Genomic DNA, 21,101 nt, shown 5'->3' on the forward strand with positions numbered 1-21,101 from the left:
TTTCCTTCTATGTTTTTTAATTTATTTTCTGATTTTGAAAATTAAGTTCTTAAATTTATTTTGGAAATGAGAAAATATTCTAAAAATTATTTTCTGTATACAATAATACACTCCAAAAATTAATTTCTAAAATAATTTTCTGACACTAATCTTTGGAATGTAATTATGAGAGCTAAGTAGTTAGTTCAATATGTGCTGTGTTAGAGATGTGATATTTTGCCAAGTGACCAAAAAGGGCACGTCTGAACTCTGAAGTGGTTTCGGCATAATGGTCAAGGTGGCTTTGGATTATTGTTGAGCTTCGTTGTGAGGTTTGTCATGCTGTTTATAATCTCTTGTAGGTTAAGTAAGAAATACGCAGTAGTATCACCAAATTCAAGTAATTATTCCTAATTTTTAATTAGTGTAGCCTAGAGAGATATATTATGCATATACACTCACCCAACCTTGTCAAAATTATTAACTGATCTTATTTGAAGCCGAGAAGAAACCTGTGAAAACATTTTGGGGGCATTAGTTTACTGCTAATTACATATCTCATTCATTGGATCCTATTTCATCAATATCTGACCACAACAGGTCTAAAACTGATCTGTTGCAACAAATGGAAGGAACTATATATGTCAAAACATATGGTATGAAATTTGGTTAGATATAAACGATGATGTTCATTCTTTATTCTTGCATGGTCTAGGGGTTAGGTGTTCATTCTGTTTTCTTTTTATTACTTATTGTTGTATTTTTTTCAGTAAACTTTTTGATACGAAAGGTTTGCAAATGCAGAGTTTTTTTTTTTTTTGGGGGGGGGGGGGGGGGGGGTTGGGTGTTGGGGTCTTATGGGAAATTTCTTTACAAAAGGTGTACAAGAAAAAGGGGAGTATAAATAGTAATTGTCAACTTTTTTTTAAGAAAAAAAGAAAAAAGGTTAACTCTCTCTAAGGTAACATAGTAATAGAGAAAGATTATATGCAATTTTCAGGTTTTTTGTGTTGTTTTCTTATTAATATTAGAGTTTGGTCTAATTTGCATTAAAAAGTAATATAGATTACGAAAACGAACTCTAATTCTGATTCGTAAACATGCATTTGTATTAAATATTTTGAGGGAGAATTTTATCATATATAATAATTTTATCCGATTCAAATAAAATTGATTTTAATTTAAGTCAAAAATTCTAATTCTGGGTAAAATAACATCTTAATTACTAACTACATTTAAATTGTGAAATGAAGTGCATATTTACAATTGTGAAAACCTGACATTCTTCCACGTCGTATTTTGGTTGTAAATTTTGGTTAAATTGCACCTTAAACTTTGTTTAAAAAAAAGAAGAAAAACTAACTGCAGCAAAAAGTAACGAAGTATAAGACCTCGTGCGAGTTGAATAGAGACAAATCACAGATCTGAATAACCACAAAAATAGTTCCTCGTACATACCAAGCACATTTGTTAACTGCTATCACTTATCTCTCTTTTAACTCCTCTTCTGCCTTAAATTTTACTGGTTCCAACTTTCTCTTGGCTAGCCTCTCCCATTTTGATTTTTGGCGATACTGTAACCTCATTAACATTTGTGTCTCAAACCCCATACCAAGGTATCCTATTGTTGCTTGAATTTGTTACATAATTTAGTCTTCATGGTTATTTAGGTCGTACAAAAGATTTATAATTCTAAAATGTGAATATCATTTTAATGCATGTGAAACTCTAATGAATTTATTCACAAAATTAAATCAAACCTATAGAAATTTGAAGTGACATTAGTTTTGCCATTGAACCATTTTAGTCGATCTTTGCTCTTGTAGATTTTTTTTATTTTGATATAATGTTGTGATTGATGTTTGAGAAAATCGATATCTCTTTTGGTGTCTCCACCTCTTTTGCCTCAAAGGACATTTTTTGGTATGATCTTTCACTAGTTTTTCTCTACACAATTTAATCTAGTTGTTGGCATTTATTTTAATCATTTGTGTGTTTTACATGATTTAATTAGGATATTTAAATATTTTTTTTGTCAGGCAAATATATCACTTTTTATTTAATTGCGATCTCTATAATTTATGTGTTTATGATCATGTAATATTTAAACGTGTGCTTTTTTGTCCATCCATTGTAAGAATGCTTATGTGGCTTTATAAGGTGTTGTTACCACTAGACAATCCAACATTACCAATGTAGCAACACCAAATGGAATCACACAAGTTTTTATGTAATAGATATTCTGGCAATAAATAAAATATTTGGGTATTACAAAGATCATAAACAAAACAAAAAATGCTTTAAAAAATATAGAAATTAAAAGCAAAAATTGATATATATTTGTAAGAATAAAAAATGAATTTAAGTCTAATAAGAACTATTTGGTTTGGAAAGTAAGTAGTAAGTGTTTTTATCCTTTCTCTGCACTCATCTGTTCAGCTTTTTAGTTTTCTTTCCCCAAAAAAAGTCACGTATGCAAATTATTATGCACTATAATGTTGAATTGTTGATGTTATAGTGAATGTTGTGGAAGATGGAGTGTGTAGTTTTTATATATATATTGTGATTTTGCAGTTTAAATTTTAAGGATGCATCCTTATCATTATCTTGGAAATTATGCGAGTGAGTTTGATTAAATTTATGATCTAATCCAATCAAATTTAAATGGATTAGTTTTAATTAGTTTTTCAAGAAAAAAAATTAATAATCCAATTCAAATCAACTTATTTGTAAATCGTTTGGATTAGGTTGACTCAATGGGTCAAAATATTTAAATTTGCGTGTTATCTTTTACAATTCAATATTTTTTATAAGCTAAAATCTTTATTAAATGGAATACAAAATTTAGTATGTATAATTGTTACAAGTATCAAATAGTGAAGGAAAAAATCACGTTATTATCATATATGCTAACATATTATGTTAAATATAATTTAAAAATTAAGATATAATTTGACAAGTATCACACCACCAAGGCAAAAAATTCCAAAAACTAAAACTATTACATTTGACAAATTTAAAATAGTTTGAAACAAATTAAAAAATATAATAAATATTCTACAACCAACTTTACTACAATAGATTTGAACCACAACATTTGAAGCATAATAGTAATTATTTTTAAAATTTAAAAATATATATTATATATGTTATATATAAAAATAAACAAATAATAATAAATTAATACAAATTAACGAGTCAATAGATCAGATTAGTGGATTGAAATATTAAAATCGTGATCTAACCCAAAATTCAACCAGTTTAAATGGATTGAATCAGGTTTGATTCATACAAAAATAATATCCAACTCAAATTATTTAAATTTATTTAAATCAATTCAAATTCGTGGGTGACATTTACTCGTGAATACCCCTATATTATTTTACAAAGTCTACAAAATATGCAATGTTGACAAAGATATATAAGGAGTAAGAAAAAAGAATGTTAAAATTATTCCTCACTTGAATTATGCATTTTTTCTTACTTTTTACCCTATAATTTTTACTTATTTGGTTAATATTGAGTTTATAATGACACTATAACCACAAAACTTCAGTTTCAGGCCACCAATTGCTTATTATGAAGCTGGAGCAACAATGTCTGAAGATTTCATTCCTAGTATAGGAAGTGTACCTGGGAAATATTTTTACCATGATTCTAAAAAATATAGCACCAAGCATTAAAACATCAAGCCTAAACCAATGTTTTCTGCTTTTGAATTAAAGTCATTTACAATAATTACATTGACGTTATTTCTGATGTTCTATTTGCCTCTTATGGAGCCTCGTGCAAAGATGGAACAAGATGATGTAGAGTTTCTACAGGATAAACAAGATGGTCTTCGTGGCAATTTGAGTGTTTCCTTCAAAAAGTCATTACTGTAAATCATCCCTGAGGTGAGCCTTATCTTATGCCTCTCATTACTGGTTCAAATATAATGTGCAACTGCCATTAATTTGTAATTTGGTGCTAGAAACTTAGAATAATTGGCGATGAAATGTTGTATGCAACTCGATATTACAAAAACTTCTTAGACTGTCAAATTAAATATTCATAAAATATGACTCGCATGTCTGTGTTTCTTTTTCTTAACCTTCAATAGTCATGCGACAAAAACAGCAAAGAAGTTAGTTTAATTCCGATAAGCACCCAAGCACTCAAAGAACTCTTCCTTAAGAAAAGCTGAAGGTTAAGCAGAGAGAACTAAACACTTAAACACTTCACCGACCATCCCATACTACTCAATGAGAAACTTAAACACCATTAATTAATACCTAAGTTCCTATCAAATTCATTCAAGTCGAATCAATTATAGATAACGCCAGTTTGATTAATTTTCTTCACATCACTTTTTTATATATATTTTCGATTCTAAAGGAACTTTATGCTATATATGATATATTAATCAAGATATTGGTCCTTCAAATTTTTCTGGAAAATTAAAAAAAATGCCCAAGTAATATAAATATTTGTTCCATAATTTCTACTTTAGTTTGAAGTCTCGTATTGTTTTTATATCTACTTTTATATAACAGTATTTGGAAGCTAACTAATTAAGTTGATTTTGTTTCAAATTCATCATATGTTACTGTGGTGACTAGACGCGTCTTAGAAAGAATTGCTATTCATTATGTTTCAAGACAAATGGCATGGAAACTACTTAAAGGTGCATTATTTTTTCCCCAAAGTATTTCTAAATTCAAAATTACTTGGATTAGGTGACTTATGAATAATCATAATAAAAGAAAATATTAATTACGATCATTTGATATAATTTTCTTCAAATCTTGTACAAAATATATTTATGTGATATCTTAAATAGATGTTCCTGAATCAGCTGCTCGCTAGGCTAGCTGGAAGGAAAATGCCTACTTTAGTGTATTTTTGTTCTGTGACCAAAACAACTTTCAGAGGTCAAAGCAACTAATTAATTTTACGTTCATTATAATGTTGATTGAGGTATTGACCTGAGCTATATTGTGCTAATATTTGCGTATAGGGTACATGCTTGGGATTTCAGCATCATGGAATGTCCAAGTAGGCATTCGATTGTTTCAATTCTTTGAGTCAAAGTCAAAGAATCAAAATGACAATGTTAACAAAGTTGTGACAATAATCTAAAATTATTTTATATTTTAGTGGCATCACTATTAAACTAAAAAAATATCACGCATAATTAAGATCTTTTTAATTACATTTACTATATGTTATCTCCAAACATACCTAATGTCGGTGATATTGGTGCAAATTGCAAACTATAAATTCGAGCCACACAAAATGGGTGGATGACGTACGTATATAAGACACCAATCATGCATGTAGAATAATGGGGATTTGGTTTTGCATTAAAATTTGTTTTGATTGGGAATGACAATTGCCAAGTGCCAAACTTGGGTTATTTGAATAAGAAAATACTAATACGTTAGGTAGGTTAAAATCTTGATTTCTAATCACATCACGCTGCTACCAGCTAGTTTAGATAAAGAAAAATACTAACGCCACATTTTTTAACACGAGAAATTACTGTATAATCTTAGATTATGTAGTCTCAGTCAATTTCTATATAATATGCAACTACATTTTTAAATTTAGGAAAAAGAATCAATAATATGTCACATGAAAATTTGTTAGAACTATATAGTACAAAATTATGTATCAACTGCATTTACTTAGTGAAATAACACGTTAACAATAAGGAATATGTTGTGCGAAAAATAAAAATAAAATTATAGAACAAATTTGAAGAAAATCAAGTTAAATCACATATTTGAAAATTAAAAAACAGAGTTGGAAGATGAAAATGTATATTTTGTCTATATAAACTTTGTCGAAGATTAACGTACTGTTTAGTTTATAATGATAACTGAGAATATTTATAAAACTACAGAAGCAATTACAATTATTAATTTTAGAGTAGTAATTCAACATCTAAGAAGCAAAATCCTTTAAAGGTAATATAAATATTAAATCATTAAAGAGTTATGTTAACTTTTTTTAAAAAAAAAACTGAAACGTAAAAAGTTAACAAAACGCCTCTTCTGATTCATTTTCCCTTCAGCTGTTCAAAGAGTACAAAGCACATTAGTCTCATTTTAGCACATGCTTAACTCTAGTTCATGATCCTTGGCCCTCCACTTCAAGGCTTGGGCGTCTCTTGATGAAAACCAAAGGTCCCTTTGGGAGGCACGTTAAGGAATTCAGTTAGAAATTTTGAATATCTATCCATGACAATGGATGAAAAAGAATAAAAAATATAATTGATGCATGATAAATAAAATAAGGGTAACATGTATATAATATATGCTTAGGGTTGTGTTAAAATTTTTAAACTACCCTTTTTTCAGTAAAAAAAAAAGAGGGTTGCTTTAAAAAATTTAAAGCTCAGGTTTTGCATGTCTCTTTAATTTTCTCTCTCTCTCATTTTAAAATTCATCATTTTTTATTTTCAAAATAGTTTGAATAACAATAAAGTGGTTTAGATTGGGTCAAGGATTGAAAGTGATATATTTTAGAGGTATAAAAAATGAACACAAAAATAGAAAAATTGAAATCCAACTTCAAAATTTTTAAAGAGAGAAAAAATATATTTTATTCATAAAAATAATAAGATTAACGTTTATGCACTGCATGCATGTAAAATAATTTTATAATATTATTTAATCATAAATTAATATTTAAACTATTTTAAGATAATTATTTTAAAAGTAAATAATCATATTATGAGTTATGATTTAATGATTATATAATTTTTTTTATATTATGAATGTATAATCCTTTTTCTCTAAAATAATTATCTGTTAGTTAAGGTTTGTTGATACACCAAATACATTATGCAACTGCAATTAGCTTGATGTTTTAGGCATTTCTTTCATATAGAAGTTTCTTAACGTTTTAACTTTACATTGTCGGGCGCGCTCTTAAAGTTCACACGCAGCCCAATTAGAGTTCTATGGAGATATATAAGTTGTTTATTTATTGGTTGAAGGAAGAAAGAAGAGAGAGAGAGAGAGAAAAAGAAAGATGTTATTGATTCAAATATTTTTATTAATAAAAATTAATAAATTAATAATTATCATTTTGGTCATTAAAATTTTCAAAAAACAACATAGGAACCAATGAGCCAATATCAGTATGACACGATGACTAGTTACCAAGCAGTAACATTTATTGGATCTTCCCAGTTCCCACGTTTCCATATTGCAGGAAATTAATATAATATCTAATGTGATAACGAGCTTGTGACATGTACATGAGTCTATGTCGTTAAAATTTAAATGCGATGATGTTGTCAAAAGTTAATCTTCACCGGCTCACTTATCTTTTTTTGTCTTACTTAAGTGCTGCTACCAATATGTTAAAAAGAAAATTATAAATAACATCGCTAATATAATATTTCAAATTGTGCTAGATATTTTCCTTGTTGTGGGTTTGAGTGTTTTTTATACTCAAAGAGTCATAGTTATTAATTACTAAATCTGTTTGTCTTAAAAAAAATCAAATATTGTGTTAAGAATGTTCATGACCAGTATAATCTAATTAATGGTTCGAAGTTATTTTTTGACAAGTTCGAGTTTAAGAAATTAAATTTGGTGTATTGTTTAGAATAGATTTTGAAGGCCAAAATGGATTTGCAAATTCAAGCCATATGCATTACATTTTGATGATGTTCCCTTTGATTCCAATATTAAAATGTTTGATTATGTTTTTTTCAGATGTTCCCTTTAATCAAAGGTCAATGCTAATTTTTTTAGTTTTCTTTATATTACTAAAGAGTTTTATGGGATGCAATGAGTAGCGATGCAAGTGCCATGAGCCAATTTTAGTAATAGACAATAAATATAGTTCACAAAGTTAAGTTACATTATGTATTGGAGAGTTTTTGGATGTAATGAATTTATAATTCTAAAACATCACACAAGTTAATACAAAGATATTGGTTGCCATATAGTGCATATGTAAAGTGAGGAAGTATGTATTTGACATTTTATGTATTTGGGGGGTCATTTTTTGATGGACTTAGTAATAATAGTAGTTGAAAAATAGAAAATTTGATTTGTTGTTGTGGGCAAGTATGTATATGCACAATTTGTATTTTTTTACCCTTTTATAGAGTATAATATTGTGACAATATTCCTATTTAAATTTTACTGTATAATGTTACATATTTAATTGTTATTACAAAACAAATATTAAAAAAAATTAACCCATGTATCCCACGGTTAACCTAACTACTTAATTTGAATGATTGGCAAAGCTAGGACAATGAAGATTAATATATATATGTTGTATTATTAAGTAACTAAAACAACCAAATATAAAAAGACAAAGAAGGGGAATGAACAATAACGTTATGCGTTCGGAGTAATTGAATAATCAAAACAATAAAGAACTTTAATAGTGGAATATTGCGTACATAAAATTAGAATTGACAAAGTTTGATGTGATGAATCAAACAATCAGTCACAAGTGATTAATATATTTAAATGAAGATTAAATCATTCAGATAATTTTTAAGTTCAATATTTGATAGAAATAATTTTTTATTAGATTTTAATTATTTTCTTCTAAATTATTCAAGATTTTTTTTTCTTATAAACCTGAGAGTTAACACTAAAAAAAATTGATGTGATGACTCTATTCTTGACCCTTTAAATTTATTTTATCGCAGGTCCACTACTATATAAGAACCTCCACCCTGCATGCACTTCCATTCCCACCAACATTGATTCCATAAATACATAGCTTTCTTCCTTAATTTGAAAGTAAAGAAGCAATACCAAGTACAATCTCTCTACTTTCAGCGTGCTTGATTTCACATTTTGAATGCAATTTTCTAAATTTTAGAAACTAGTAGTTATAATTTTCACGTCTTAAACGTGTGATTCTTTCATTTTCGAGTTTCTAAACCTCTTACGAGAACCATTCCTAGTATATGTTTACTTGTGTTCCGGAGCTGGCTAACTCACAATCACAAGAATGCTTGGAGGAATATGTGGAACGCAACACGAGAGTGGTCACAGAGTTATACAAAGCCCTAACCTCCAAAGACCCCGAGACGCTCCATGGGCTTGTGACCCAAGACTTGGAGTGGTGGTTCCACGGCCCACCATGCCATCGGCACCACTTGGTCCCCTGGCTCACGGGCTCCTCACCCTCCTCAAAGGCTTTGGTTCCACAACACATGGTGGGCTTTGGGCCAGTGGTAATTGCTGAAGGGTTTGATGATGACCATTTGGTGTGGTGGGTGCACGCGTGGACCGTCACTGCTGATGGGCTCATAACTCAGGTCAAAGAGTATGTGAACACTTCCGTGACCGTGACTCTTTTATCACAACAAGTGCTTCCAAATGCTTCCAAGTGTCAATGCATTTGGCAGAGTAGGCTTTGTGATGAATCTGTGCCTGGACTTATTCTGCCAATCTAGGGTATTAGAATTAGATGGTGGTTGGGTTTCAAAAGTTCACCATGCCACATAGTGAGTGGTGCATGTCACGTAGTTTATATATGTGCACGTAATTGGGTCTATACTGTGAGTGTGCTTGTTTTTGTGCAATTGTGTGGGTTTTGTGACATTTAGTAATTGTATGTTATGCTATGGTTTGGGGCTGTTGAAATAGTGGGTGTTTATATAAATATTAACAACGTATCATCATCTTTTATTCTATCGCCTGCTTTTTAGAATTTAGATTATTAGCACTCATGTTGTCAATTGTATACGCCAGCCATCTTTACACATACTCGAATAGGTATCTTTTATTAAAGTAGCACTAGAAATCTAGAATTATATATATTATATTATTATTCATACAGAAACATAACAATATCAAGCGAAAGATGAGATTGTTAATTAGCGGAATGTGTTTTTTTTCTGAACACATGCTCTTGCATTGGGGGTAATCTTGTTAGGTAATCTTGTTATATTATGAATAACAGATTTTTTTTTCAAATAATTAACGCAATTGCCTATTTAAGATTGTTACCTAAAACTTCTAATCAAACTTGTACAATCCTATACTAATTGATTCACGCGCTTGTGGAATGTGGTGGTGTTGTTAAGCTAGTTGAAACAAAATATAACAATATCAAACGAGAGAAGAGATTGTGAGATTGCCTTGGGTGTTAAGCTAGTTGAAACAAAACATAAAATCATCAAGATATTTATATGCTGCAAACTGCATAAACTTTTCGGCATACATGAAGTTACAGCTCCAAACCAATTCCTCCCACCACAAGTGACTGACTAAGAACACATCCATCATGATCCAAGGTTCTTGTCTGATTATATCACATACGTAAATAGTGATAGCAAGTGACATATATTTTTTTTTTCTAACATACTATTTATTAAAAAATACTTTACTAACATTTCTCATGGTACTTATGATTCAAATGGAAAGCACAAGATCCGGCAACGACCCGTGAACCCGAACCCGAACTCGGTTGGTGCTCCGCCACAAGCGAGCCTCATCGCCGTCCTCCGAAACCCGATGCACCACCGTGATCAACGTGTTAAAGTACTCACGCAGCTGAGTAATGATCCCGTGCTTGAACCTCCACACGTGCACCCAGTACTCCCCCGCCCCCTCCCACCCTTCAACCACCACGCGGTCACCGACGGCCCTGATCCTCCGAGGCCTAAACTTGAAGGCCTTTTGCGCCGTCGTTGACTCGCCGGTCAACACTTTCATCATGTGCTGGCAGTGAGGAGGCCCGTGGTACCACCATTCCAACTCTGCCCTCACCACCTTCGCAAGCTTCTCCGTGTCGGCATCACGCAATAATGCCTTGTACACCAATTTTACCGTCTCCCGGTTGCGGTTTTCGTGTTCCGTGACCGTGCCGGAGAATTTCTCCGGCTCGGCCTTGCTGCCGGGGATGATCTTCATGGTGAAAGAATGGTTGTAGCCCATGCTATTTATAAGAGGCTTATGCTCAGAATTTAGGTTACAGTTATAGACAATTTCGTTGCTATATGTGAATAGTTTATATATGTTTTTTTTTTAAGTTTAATTAATTATTTAGTTAATATAATTTTCAAACTTATATTTTGTAGTTGTTATAGTTAATAAGTGAATTTTTTAATTTCTCAAATTTATATTTGTCGTTAAAAAAATTTTAATGATAAAATTTTTTAAGAATTAAAATATAAATTTAAACTAAAAAATTCACTTATTAAATTTTAGATTATTAACTATATGAACTAAAATAATAAGTTTGAAAAATGTAAGAATTAAATTAATAATTAAAATGTTTTTATAAAAAAGTTTATGTATGTTATTAACACAAAGATGTTAACAAACTACAAAGACTATCTTAAAAAAAAAAAAACAAATTACAAAGACTATACTAAATAGAAGTATAATTTTATTCTTTCACGTTTGGCTGACTGTTTCAGTTTAATCTCATGAGTTTTGTTTTTTTTTTTTAAGCAGAAGACATGTGTAAAAGCGGTGACAATATACGGCTAAAGAATCTCAATTGGCTCTCCAAATTCAATTTTTGAATATGCAATTACCTTAAATACTCTTTTGTTATTTATAATTACCTTAAATACTCTTTTGTTATTTATAATAATTTTATTTGATCCAAATAAAATTTTGTTGAAAGATACGTCTGGTTTATATATAAGGGGTAGAGCTTCTTTAAAGCTGAGGGGCCATGGTCCTCCCAAATTTTTTACCATCAACACATTTGTTTCTTTCTTGCTATGGATGCATATTATGCCATATTGTGTTTCGGAATTGAAATAAGGTTGTATTCTACATGCTTGTGAGTTATAAGCAGGTTCTCTCAACTCTTGTTGGGTCACGGTGGTCATCGGCGGGGTGTTGTTAGGTGCACCCAGTATTTTTAAAAAATATCAAAACTACTCTTGTGCTTTCTTTGTATTTGTGATGAGTGTACGTGAGGATGATTCATAAGTCTTTTACAGATCAAGTTAATCTGTAAGCTTTTTACAGATCAACTTAAAAGACTTACCGATCAAAGGTATTTCAATCTTTTTCTCTTAAGTGCAGGGTGCACCTAGCAACACCCCATCGGCCTGTGGGCCTTTTTCACTTCGTAGAAACTGGGTCCGGATCTGCAATTGGAGCCGCTTTGGCCCAATCATAATCTATTGTTTTGCTTGCGGTCTTATGCCAAATAAATTGGCGCACCCTGAACCGGAGACTACAGAAATGAATAGTAAAGGGTGTCATTTAATTTGGATTTTTTTTATCATTTTTTATTTTTACTTATAATTAAAAATAACCTTATTTTCACTTTATTTCATATTTTCAAAAGTTATATAGAAAAAAAAATGAAAACAATTATATGTTATTTTCTGTTTTTATTTTCTAAATTGTTAGGCAAGCTATAAAATACTTTCCACACTTCCTCTCCACTTCTTTTGATACCCAAAAAAGGAAAATGACTAATTTCTACTACATTTTCCTACCTCGATCCCCTTCTTTTCCCTCTTCACAACACCCTAATGCTTATCTTCATACAAAATCGAAAGTGAATATGTTGCTGCCAATGTTGAGTAAATTCACATGGCATCGATTATAATATAATTGTCTTTCAATGGCGTATAGAGTCAGCTAGAGCCTCACGGTGATAGACTCTGATAGTGTTAAAAAGTTTTTTTACAAAAACTTAAGTATATGTGTGAAGAAGTCATTGGACCCCAAAACTTATGATGCCACGATCGAACGCACGCTTTATTAATACTTTTTTAATCTTTGATTGAGCTCAAGAAAGTCAACGTTGTAGGGGCTTTTCTAGTGCTTTGTTTTAGCTAACACCTTTTGGTACGTTCTACTAATATATCTCTTTTGGCACAAAATGGTATTTAATTAATTCTAGTGACTACTTAATCGTTTCAGGAGAGAATGTTCCCTGTAATTTATGTGTCTCTGAATATTACCTTTGACTTGTTCTCTTCTTCCAGAAACTTGATGGCGGTCAAGAGGACTCCACCTAACTCTCAAATGACAAATTCTATCCACTACTATAAGAGAAAAGGTCAAACAATTTTAATACTTGAAACCTATTGAGTTCCTAGACACGAAAAAATATTAAATACATTTTGTAAAATATTTCAAATGACTAAACAATATAATAGACATTAAATATATTTTGTATTCTCTATGCTCTAAACATTTGTCTCCTTAGAATATGTTTATAGATTCACAAATGAAAAGAGTAGTGTTATATTTTTTTACAACACCCTCTTAATAATCTTTCTATTACTTTATAAAAAAGATATTAAATAAAAATAGATATCACGTGACAAATTTAGATACATGTCACTTTATCATTGAATGATAATAGAGATTTTAAAAAAATAATTGAATTTAGGAAGACTAAAACAAAACATAAATATATTAAAGGGTTAGAATCAAAATATTTTGATAAGTAAAAGAGATAGAAACACATTAAAAACATATATAAATGGTTTTAATGAAAAGAAGATTAATTATTTTTCTTAATCTACACATTATAATATTAAATAATATATAAATAGAAGTAGACGAAGTAGAAGAATATAATTAAATAAAAAGAATGGTAAAAGATGAAAGGATAAATTATACTCCCATCCTTGAGATTTTCTCATATTACATAAGATACCTTAATTTTTTAAACCTTTGTAAATGTAATATTTTCCAAACAATTATGGAAGTTAGTATAGTATAAAAGTTGTCAGTTTAATACATTTTAAATGATTAAAAAATATTTAATACAAGGACAGAAAAAAATATATTGTGTGCAATCTAAAAAGATTTCAGGATATCAGTATAATTAATTTACTAAAGATAAAATCATTACCCGTATATTTTTCAACTGCAAGAAATTTGCATGTATCCATCATCTAATTTGACTGCTTGTGCTCAATTTCATGGACTACTCTGCCAACACACGAGAACAGTACGAACTAAAAAAAGAAAAACGAACGAACTAACAGTTATCTGATTATTACTATTTCAAACTGATTTTTTTTTTTTTATACATCTGAACCACGTTTTAAATTGATCGATGATCTTAGTTTGCATGGATTAATTTATAGTTGTTGTTGAGTTAGGTGCAGCAATACCTTCAAATAAAAAACGAAAGAGATAGTTGAGCTTTATGTAATTAAAAAGCCTATATTTTTTTAAGAGAATAGAAAAAGGACCAAATAGTAATGATGCATAATTAAATATAACTGATACTGAATCTGAATCTATCTCGATTAATTATTCAGGTATTAATGTATTATATAATGGCGCTGTTCTTTATTTGGTATTGTAAAAGAGACTTTGATATATATTGTTATTTAACTGCTCAAAATTTTGGAACTTCAAACAGTATTATGGTGAATCTTTGCATTTAGGTTTAACTCAATTCATGCGTTCAATATTTTTTTACATGAATAATATTGAGGGTAATCTTTTTAATTAATGGATCTAACTTAAAATAAATATTAATATCATCAAATTAGAATATAAAATAAATAATAAGATAAAAATACTTATCTTATGTATGTTGCTTCCTAACGAAAATTAATAATTACGATCTGATAAAACTATTTCATAACAATACTATCATCAACAATTTTTTTATTATTATTGAATATCTAAGACCAAACTGATTTTGGTGAACCTTATATATGTGAGTTATTATTATTGAATATATGAGAACAACTTGTTTTTGGTGAATATTATATGAGTGCGTGTGTCCAAGCTATTGCTTTTTGTCTCTTCGATCTGTACAAAGAACCAGGTCAGTTGGTTTGGTTGCTAACTTCTTAAGCAGACACACCTTTGGAGAATATTCTAAATCTGAATTGGCAAAGAAATTCCAGTTTCTAGATCTTATTAAGTGGCATATTGGCAAACTAATGCCATGATATATACTTGGGAAAAAAAGAGATAAGTATTCAATAATATAGCATGCAACTTATCCATATATAATGGATTAAATAGGTTATACTCTTATAAGTGCATTGTTATTTAATTATAAATATAAATAAAGTATATGATAAATTTATTAATTTTGTAATAACAATTTTAAAAGTTACTATTACTATGCTTTCTAATGGTTATATAATAAGTTTATTGTTTTTTAATAATTATTTTAAAATTCATTAACAAATTAGTTTTTAATTGATTGATAATATAAAAATTTACATTATTGATACATAAAAATTAAACCCTATATAATCTTTTTCTCGTTTTAAATAACAGAGAGTTTTTACTGTGTTCTCCTTGATATGGGGTTTTGATATTGTTAATTTTTAACCAATAGTAATCAAGCTACATTATTATCTTATTATTTTGATTTTTAATGATAATTTTAATATATATTTCAATTTAGTTGATGTATAATTAAATTATTTTTTAAAAAAAATGAACATTTTAATCTCACCTAACCAAACATTTTATTTCAGTTCTCAACAAAGGCTAATTGATCAAAGTGGGTTTAATTTACAAATTATTTTTTAGAGTGAGTTTCTTTTCAAACATATTTTAAGGGGGTTTGTTTTGTAAGCATTTGGTCATTACTGCAAGCGAAACCATTCCACCTGGCACTTCATTTTCAAGCATTTTACCAACTCAAGTGACGAAACAGGCAGCATGGCATTTCGGGTTCACATGCACTAATGTAATTAACTTAATTAGGTGTATTGGTTTAGAGTTTCATATACGCATGTGTATATAAAGAATATTTCATTAAGTTTAACAGATTTTTCATCATGACAAATTAATATAAGAATCTGATTATAAATTTAAAATTAATATAAAAATCTAATTAAAAAAATAAAATATAAAAAACTAATTAAAAATTTTATAGTAATATCGTGACCTACAAACTAATTTAACCTTAATATTAAGAACAATGCTATATAATACGAAGATTCATGGCACGAAATGCACGAAAATGTTGTGTAATTATTTTAAGAAATACAGTAATAAATTAAATTCTAAATGAAAAATAAAATAACAAATTTTTAATACTGTTCTGCTAATCGTCCAAAGTTCTCGCAAACTGTTGTGTGTTTTTTATTTTTATTTTTTTGGAAATCTTCGCAAACTAGTACCAAAGCCTTAACAGCCTCTAGTATACAAATACAACCGAAACCATTGGGTGGCACAAGATCTCAATTTCAAAGCATGAAGAAACAGATATCACTGGGTGTCACAAAATCATGAGGAACATAATAGATTACTTGTAGCTGTTGATTCCATTGCATCAATATAATCCTACCACTTCTCTTATTTCTCCTTGTACGATGATAAAAGTATGTGAGACACGCAGCACATATCAATAGTAGTGAAAGTTTTATGGAGTCAAATCGGGTCTTCGAGAGGAATTGAGATTGCAAAAGAAAAATTGATCGAAGCGGCCAAACAAACCAAAAACACAGAAGGAGGCAACGTGAATGAAAGCTAAAACAAATAACAATACATTAGAAGAGCCACGTAATTCGTGTATGGCATACAAATTTGTTTTTGTACTATTAAGCATTTTCCTAATATTAATCTCTTCTGTGTCTTTGTTCTGCCCTTTAAAAGATATAGCTTAAATACGTAACCAACTATTTTGATACTGATAAAAAAAAATATGTATTCGTTAACGTTTTCCTTTTTTAATATATATATATATATATACTTGCACTGTCATTTTCTTATGTGTACTTTAAATTTTTAATAATAAATAATAATTGCTTTATTTTATTGAATAGATAAAATTTAAGGATCAATTAGGAAATTTGGGCATATTAAATATTTTATTGTAAATTTATATATTTTCAAAATTTTATATATTAAATATGTTTAATTTTTTTAATTAGGGTTGATTTGGCAAATTGATCTAGCATGTAGTTAGGCTGGGACATTAATTCTAAGCCTAAAGGAAATTTGGGCCAAGTGGGATCGTCTCATTTTCTTACTTTAATCTGACTCAATTTTTTAGTTCTATTTACTATTTTTGTATGCTTTTATTTGTTAATTTTAAAGAATTTTTTGTTACCTTTTATTTTAATATTTTAAAATATTATTAATTACTATTCTTTGAAAAAAAAAAGGAAAAGTAATAATGTATGAAATGTCAAAAGAGGAGCATACTAAAAATCAATGTAAAAATAAACTAATGTCATCAATAGATTGTAGAAACATGATCTAGCAAATCAACTTCAGGACCAAAACACCAAAAGTCTTGGAGGATTGCAATTAGAGCTATATTGTGCCATTGACAAAAGAAGAAGGAAACTGTGGTCTGTTGGCAACTGGGCATAATGCCATGTACACAACAGACAAAATATCCTCAAAAGTTAATTAAAATTCAATGCCAAAGACATATAACTGCACAAATCCAAGGCATGCCAATTGACAAGAGACGCAATTCCACAAAAGCAATAACAACACACAAAACAAAACAAACATATCTCTTCATGAGCCGCCAACCGGTCAAACCCACAACTTTGACCCATATAAAAACTTTATACTAATATTTTTTTCTTTCAAGCAGTAGTAATAAAAATTAAAAATTAAAAATTAAAATACACAACTTTCTTCTTGGGATACTTTCCTAGAAGAACCCTCTTCTGAATTCTCATCCTTGGTTATCCAACACGTAACCATTTTCTTCCTCTCTCTTTCTAGATATTCCCTTTCATGTTATTATGCCAAATTAAACCCTTCCATTTTTCATCTCACTAGCTTTTCTTTCAAAGCCTCTTCTTGCCTCATACAACTCTGAAGAATTTTATCTCAATTCCATATTCATGATCACTTCTTTCTCTGACCTTCTTTCTTCTCCCACCACCGACCACAACCTCGGAGTTTCCGAAAGACCTCATCTTAAGTCGTCCTCGTCGGATCAAGCAGGTTCTTCTGGTGGTGTGCCGAAATTCAAGTCCACACCCCCTCCTTCTCTCCCTCTTAGCCATCATCTTCCACCAATATTTTCTCCTTCTTCTTACTTTAACTTTAACATTCCTCATGGGTTAAGCCTTGCTGAACTACTTGACTCCCCAGTTCTCCTTAACTCTTCCAACGTAAGTCAGCCTTGTTCAATTTTTTTTTCTTTTTTCTTTTAGCTTTTGGTTCCTTACACAATATTATGTCCTTGAACAAAGGGTCCCAGTAGAATTAATGGAAAAAAAAAATGCTAAAACTTTTCTTTTTCTTGTGAGACTTTGGTTGACTACTTGATTATTATCGTGTTTTGAAACCTGTTGAGAAGTAAAAAAGAATCAGTTTGTAATTAATGTAAAAGTTATAACTATTAGTTTCTTATAAGTAAACGTAGTAACTATTAACTTCTTAATAAACGTGAAAAATCACATGAAATATGGAACCAAATAGGCTATATATATTTCATCTTGCATGTTTAAATCTTCATTGGTTTGGTTAAGGTGTGTTGAGTGTTACACGAGTGATGATCTACCTTTGAACATGGTTTTTCATTTTGGTGGTTTAATTTAACCTTTTTTTTAATATTGTGTGGCTTGTGTTTTGTGAATATTGCATATGATAACTTCGTGTAATTATTTGGACTAATGGGTATGCACATGTGTGTGTGTGTGTTTTTTTTTTTTGTGAATTCAGGTTTTGCCATCTCCAACAACTGGATCATTTGCTGGTCAAGGCTTCAACTGGAAGAGCAGTTATGGGGAAAGCCAGCAGCATGTCAAAGAAGAAGACAAGAGCTTCTCAAGTTTCTCCTTTCAAACACAAACACACCCTCCTCTTCCATCTTCAAATGGATTTCAATCTTCAACCGGCGTAGTTCAAACCGTGCGTGACCAATTTCAGTGCACAAAAGCTTCACTAATACGCAAATTCTATGCTTAATTTACAGAATAAGTTTGTCAGCAATGTTTTGACCTTTTTTTGTTAATCAACAGGGATGGAGTTTTCCAGAAATTGCTAAACAAGATGGTTTTGCCTCAAGAATGAGTATGAGCATGGTGAAAACTGAAACCACTTCTGCGATGCAGAGTTTCAACTCTGAGAATAATAACCACAGGAATGGTTTTCAATCAGATCATAAAAATTACCAACCACCACAAGTTCAGACCTTAAGCAGAAGATCAGATGATGGGTACAATTGGAGGAAATATGGACAAAAGCAAGTGAAAGGAAGTGAAAATCCAAGAAGCTACTACAAGTGCACATACCCTAATTGTCCAACAAAGAAAAAAGTTGAGAGATCCTTAGATGGACAAATTACTGAGATAGTTTACAAAGGCACTCATAACCATCCCAAGCCTCAAGCTGCGAAGAGGAACTCATTGTCTGCCTCATCACTTGCAATTCCTCATTCAAATCATGGCGGCATTAATGAACTACCACATCAAATGGATTCGGTTGCCACTCCTGAAAACTCATCAATATCAATGGAAGATGATGATTTTGATCATACTAAATCAGGAGGAGATGAGTTTGATAATGATGAACCTGATGCCAAAAGATGGTGAGCTTAATTTTATTTTTTACGTTATAGTCCCTTCAATAAAGTGTATTTTAATCAATCTTTTTTTCATTAATATTATTGCAGGAGAATAGAAGGTGAAAATGAGGGTATGCCAGCTATAGAAAGTAGAACAGTGAGAGAACCCAGAGTTGTGTTTCAGACAACCAGTGACATCGATATTCTAGATGATGGATACAGGTGGAGGAAATACGGGCAGAAAGTGGTCAAGGGAAATCCAAATCCAAGGTAAAAAAAAAGAAGCACTTTTTAATCTCTTTCTTTAATTGATAAAAGTAATTATCCAACTTTTATAAAGTTGTTCTACTTTAAAACTTTTATTAAGAATCCCATCAGTCCTTAATTCTAATTCTAGTAGAAAGAAATAAACGATCATTACACTCTCCTTGACTTGACTAGCTATTCAAATGTGGTAAACACACGTCATAAATGCATGATACGTGCCATCAAAATATCTAACCATATATCGTATTAGGTTCGTTAGCAATAGTGGCTCTTTCTTGGAATATATTCTAAAGCATGCATGCACCTGTAATTGCCTTGCTTTTGCATTGTCTTAAACTCCTTTCTTTGGTCAAATTTGGCAACCATGGTTTCACTCACGTGTGCATGTGGGAATCGAATTAATTAATCTTTTGTACCATGTGATGTCTATTCACATATTGTCCTTTCTTACTAATTTGTCTTTAATTAATTTGTGACTTGAATATATAGGAGTTACTACAAGTGCACATTCCCTGGATGTCCAGTGAGGAAGCACGTAGAGAGAGCCTCACAAGACCTAAGGGCAGTGATCACAACCTATGAGGGAAAACACAACCATGACGTGCCTGCAGCACGTGGAAGTGGCAACAACTCTATGAATAGATCATTGCCAATAACCAATACCACAAACAACACTAGTGCAGCAACTTCTCTATACACTAATAACAATTCTCTTCAGAGTCTTAGACCACCAGCAGCACCAGAAAGGACATCATCACATTTCAACCCCAACATGCAGCAGAGTTCATCAGGAAGTTTTGGATTCTCAGGGTTTGGAAATCCATTAATGGGGTCTTACACGAATCAACAATCTGACAATGTTTTCATCACTAGAGCCAAAGAGGAGCCTGGAGATGACTCGTTTCTTGACTCTTTCCTATGCTAAAAGAATATTTTCTTATGCATAGTTTTGGATGGTTGGAATTCTTGGAAGGGGTTGGTTTAGGATTTTACTTGACTAATAAGATACCCGGTTCATTCCATTTATTTATAACTTAGGTATTTTAATTTCTGTTTGTCAGTTAGAGTCAGAGATTCACCTATATAATTTATGTAACAAAAATTTGCATTAGAATTCAACATGAGTTATTAAGGTGAAACTCTAATTCTAACAGAAGAATAACACTAAAAATACTTTAAAAAATTACATTTAAGTTTCATCCATTTTTTTAATTTTGTATTGTTATTGTATATTTCCACACCCACAGATTGGTATATGGTATACTGTATATTTAATCATTGTTGTATGTTACAGGTGTTTGTAAAAACATTTTTTTATCATTATTTTAGTAATCGTGTGACTTCAGTTGGGAGCTAGAAACTCATTTTCAGGATTCTTTCTCTTAATTTGTACACGAAATGTGCTGTCTGAAACTATTTCTGCTATGTATTATATT

At 30.4% G+C, this 21,101-nt stretch overlaps 3 protein-coding genes and 1 pseudogene across 3 annotated transcripts; 3 read left to right on the forward strand and 1 right to left on the reverse strand.

Moving 5' to 3' along the window:
* Positions 1–2,512: 2,512 nt before the first annotated feature.
* On the forward strand, positions 2,513–5,100 carry LOC100802898 (uncharacterized; annotated as a pseudogene).
* A 3,467-nt stretch (positions 5,101–8,567) lies between these two features.
* LOC102664858 (senescence associated gene 20) lies at positions 8,568–9,543 on the forward strand. The gene has a single exon (XM_006602006.4). It carries the CDS (start codon positions 8,912–8,914, stop codon positions 9,401–9,403), a length of 492 nt encoding a protein of 163 aa, XP_006602069.1. The 5' UTR covers positions 8,568–8,911; the 3' UTR covers positions 9,404–9,543.
* A 556-nt stretch (positions 9,544–10,099) lies between these two features.
* Positions 10,100–10,881, reverse strand: LOC100803430 (wound-induced protein 1). Its single transcript, XM_003552880.4, has one exon. The coding sequence runs from the start codon at positions 10,863–10,865 to the stop codon at positions 10,365–10,367; it is 501 nt and encodes a 166-aa protein (XP_003552928.2). The 5' UTR covers positions 10,866–10,881; the 3' UTR covers positions 10,100–10,364.
* A 6,692-nt stretch (positions 10,882–17,573) lies between these two features.
* On the forward strand, positions 17,574–21,021 carry WRKY62 (WRKY transcription factor 62). Its single transcript, NM_001361407.1, has 5 exons — positions 17,574–18,001; positions 18,555–18,743; positions 18,854–19,422; positions 19,507–19,668; positions 20,155–21,021. The coding sequence occupies exons 1-5, from the start codon at positions 17,729–17,731 to the stop codon at positions 20,588–20,590; spliced, it is 1,629 nt and encodes a 542-aa protein (NP_001348336.1). The 5' UTR covers positions 17,574–17,728; the 3' UTR covers positions 20,591–21,021.
* Positions 21,022–21,101: the final 80 nt, after the last annotated feature.

The sequence above is a fragment of the Glycine max genome, chromosome 18, assembly GCF_000004515.6.
Source record: "Glycine max cultivar Williams 82 chromosome 18, Glycine_max_v4.0, whole genome shotgun sequence".
NCBI lineage: Eukaryota > Viridiplantae > Streptophyta > Magnoliopsida > Fabales > Fabaceae > Glycine > Glycine max.

Coding starts and splice junctions, on each gene's coding strand:
- LOC102664858 (XM_006602006.4), top strand. CDS start 8,912: ATGTTTACTTGTGTTCCGGAGCTGGCTAACTCACAATCACAAGAATGC.
- LOC100803430 (XM_003552880.4), bottom strand. CDS start 10,865: ATGAAGATCATCCCCGGCAGCAAGGCCGAGCCGGAGAAATTCTCCGGC.
- WRKY62 (NM_001361407.1), top strand. CDS start 17,729: ATGATCACTTCTTTCTCTGACCTTCTTTCTTCTCCCACCACCGACCAC. Junction 18,002..18,554: donor TTCTCCTTAACTCTTCCAAC/GTAAGTCAGCCT, acceptor TTGTGAATTCAG/GTTTTGCCATCTCCAACAAC. Junction 19,423..19,506: donor GAACCTGATGCCAAAAGATG/GTGAGCTTAATT, acceptor ATATTATTGCAG/GAGAATAGAAGGTGAAAATG.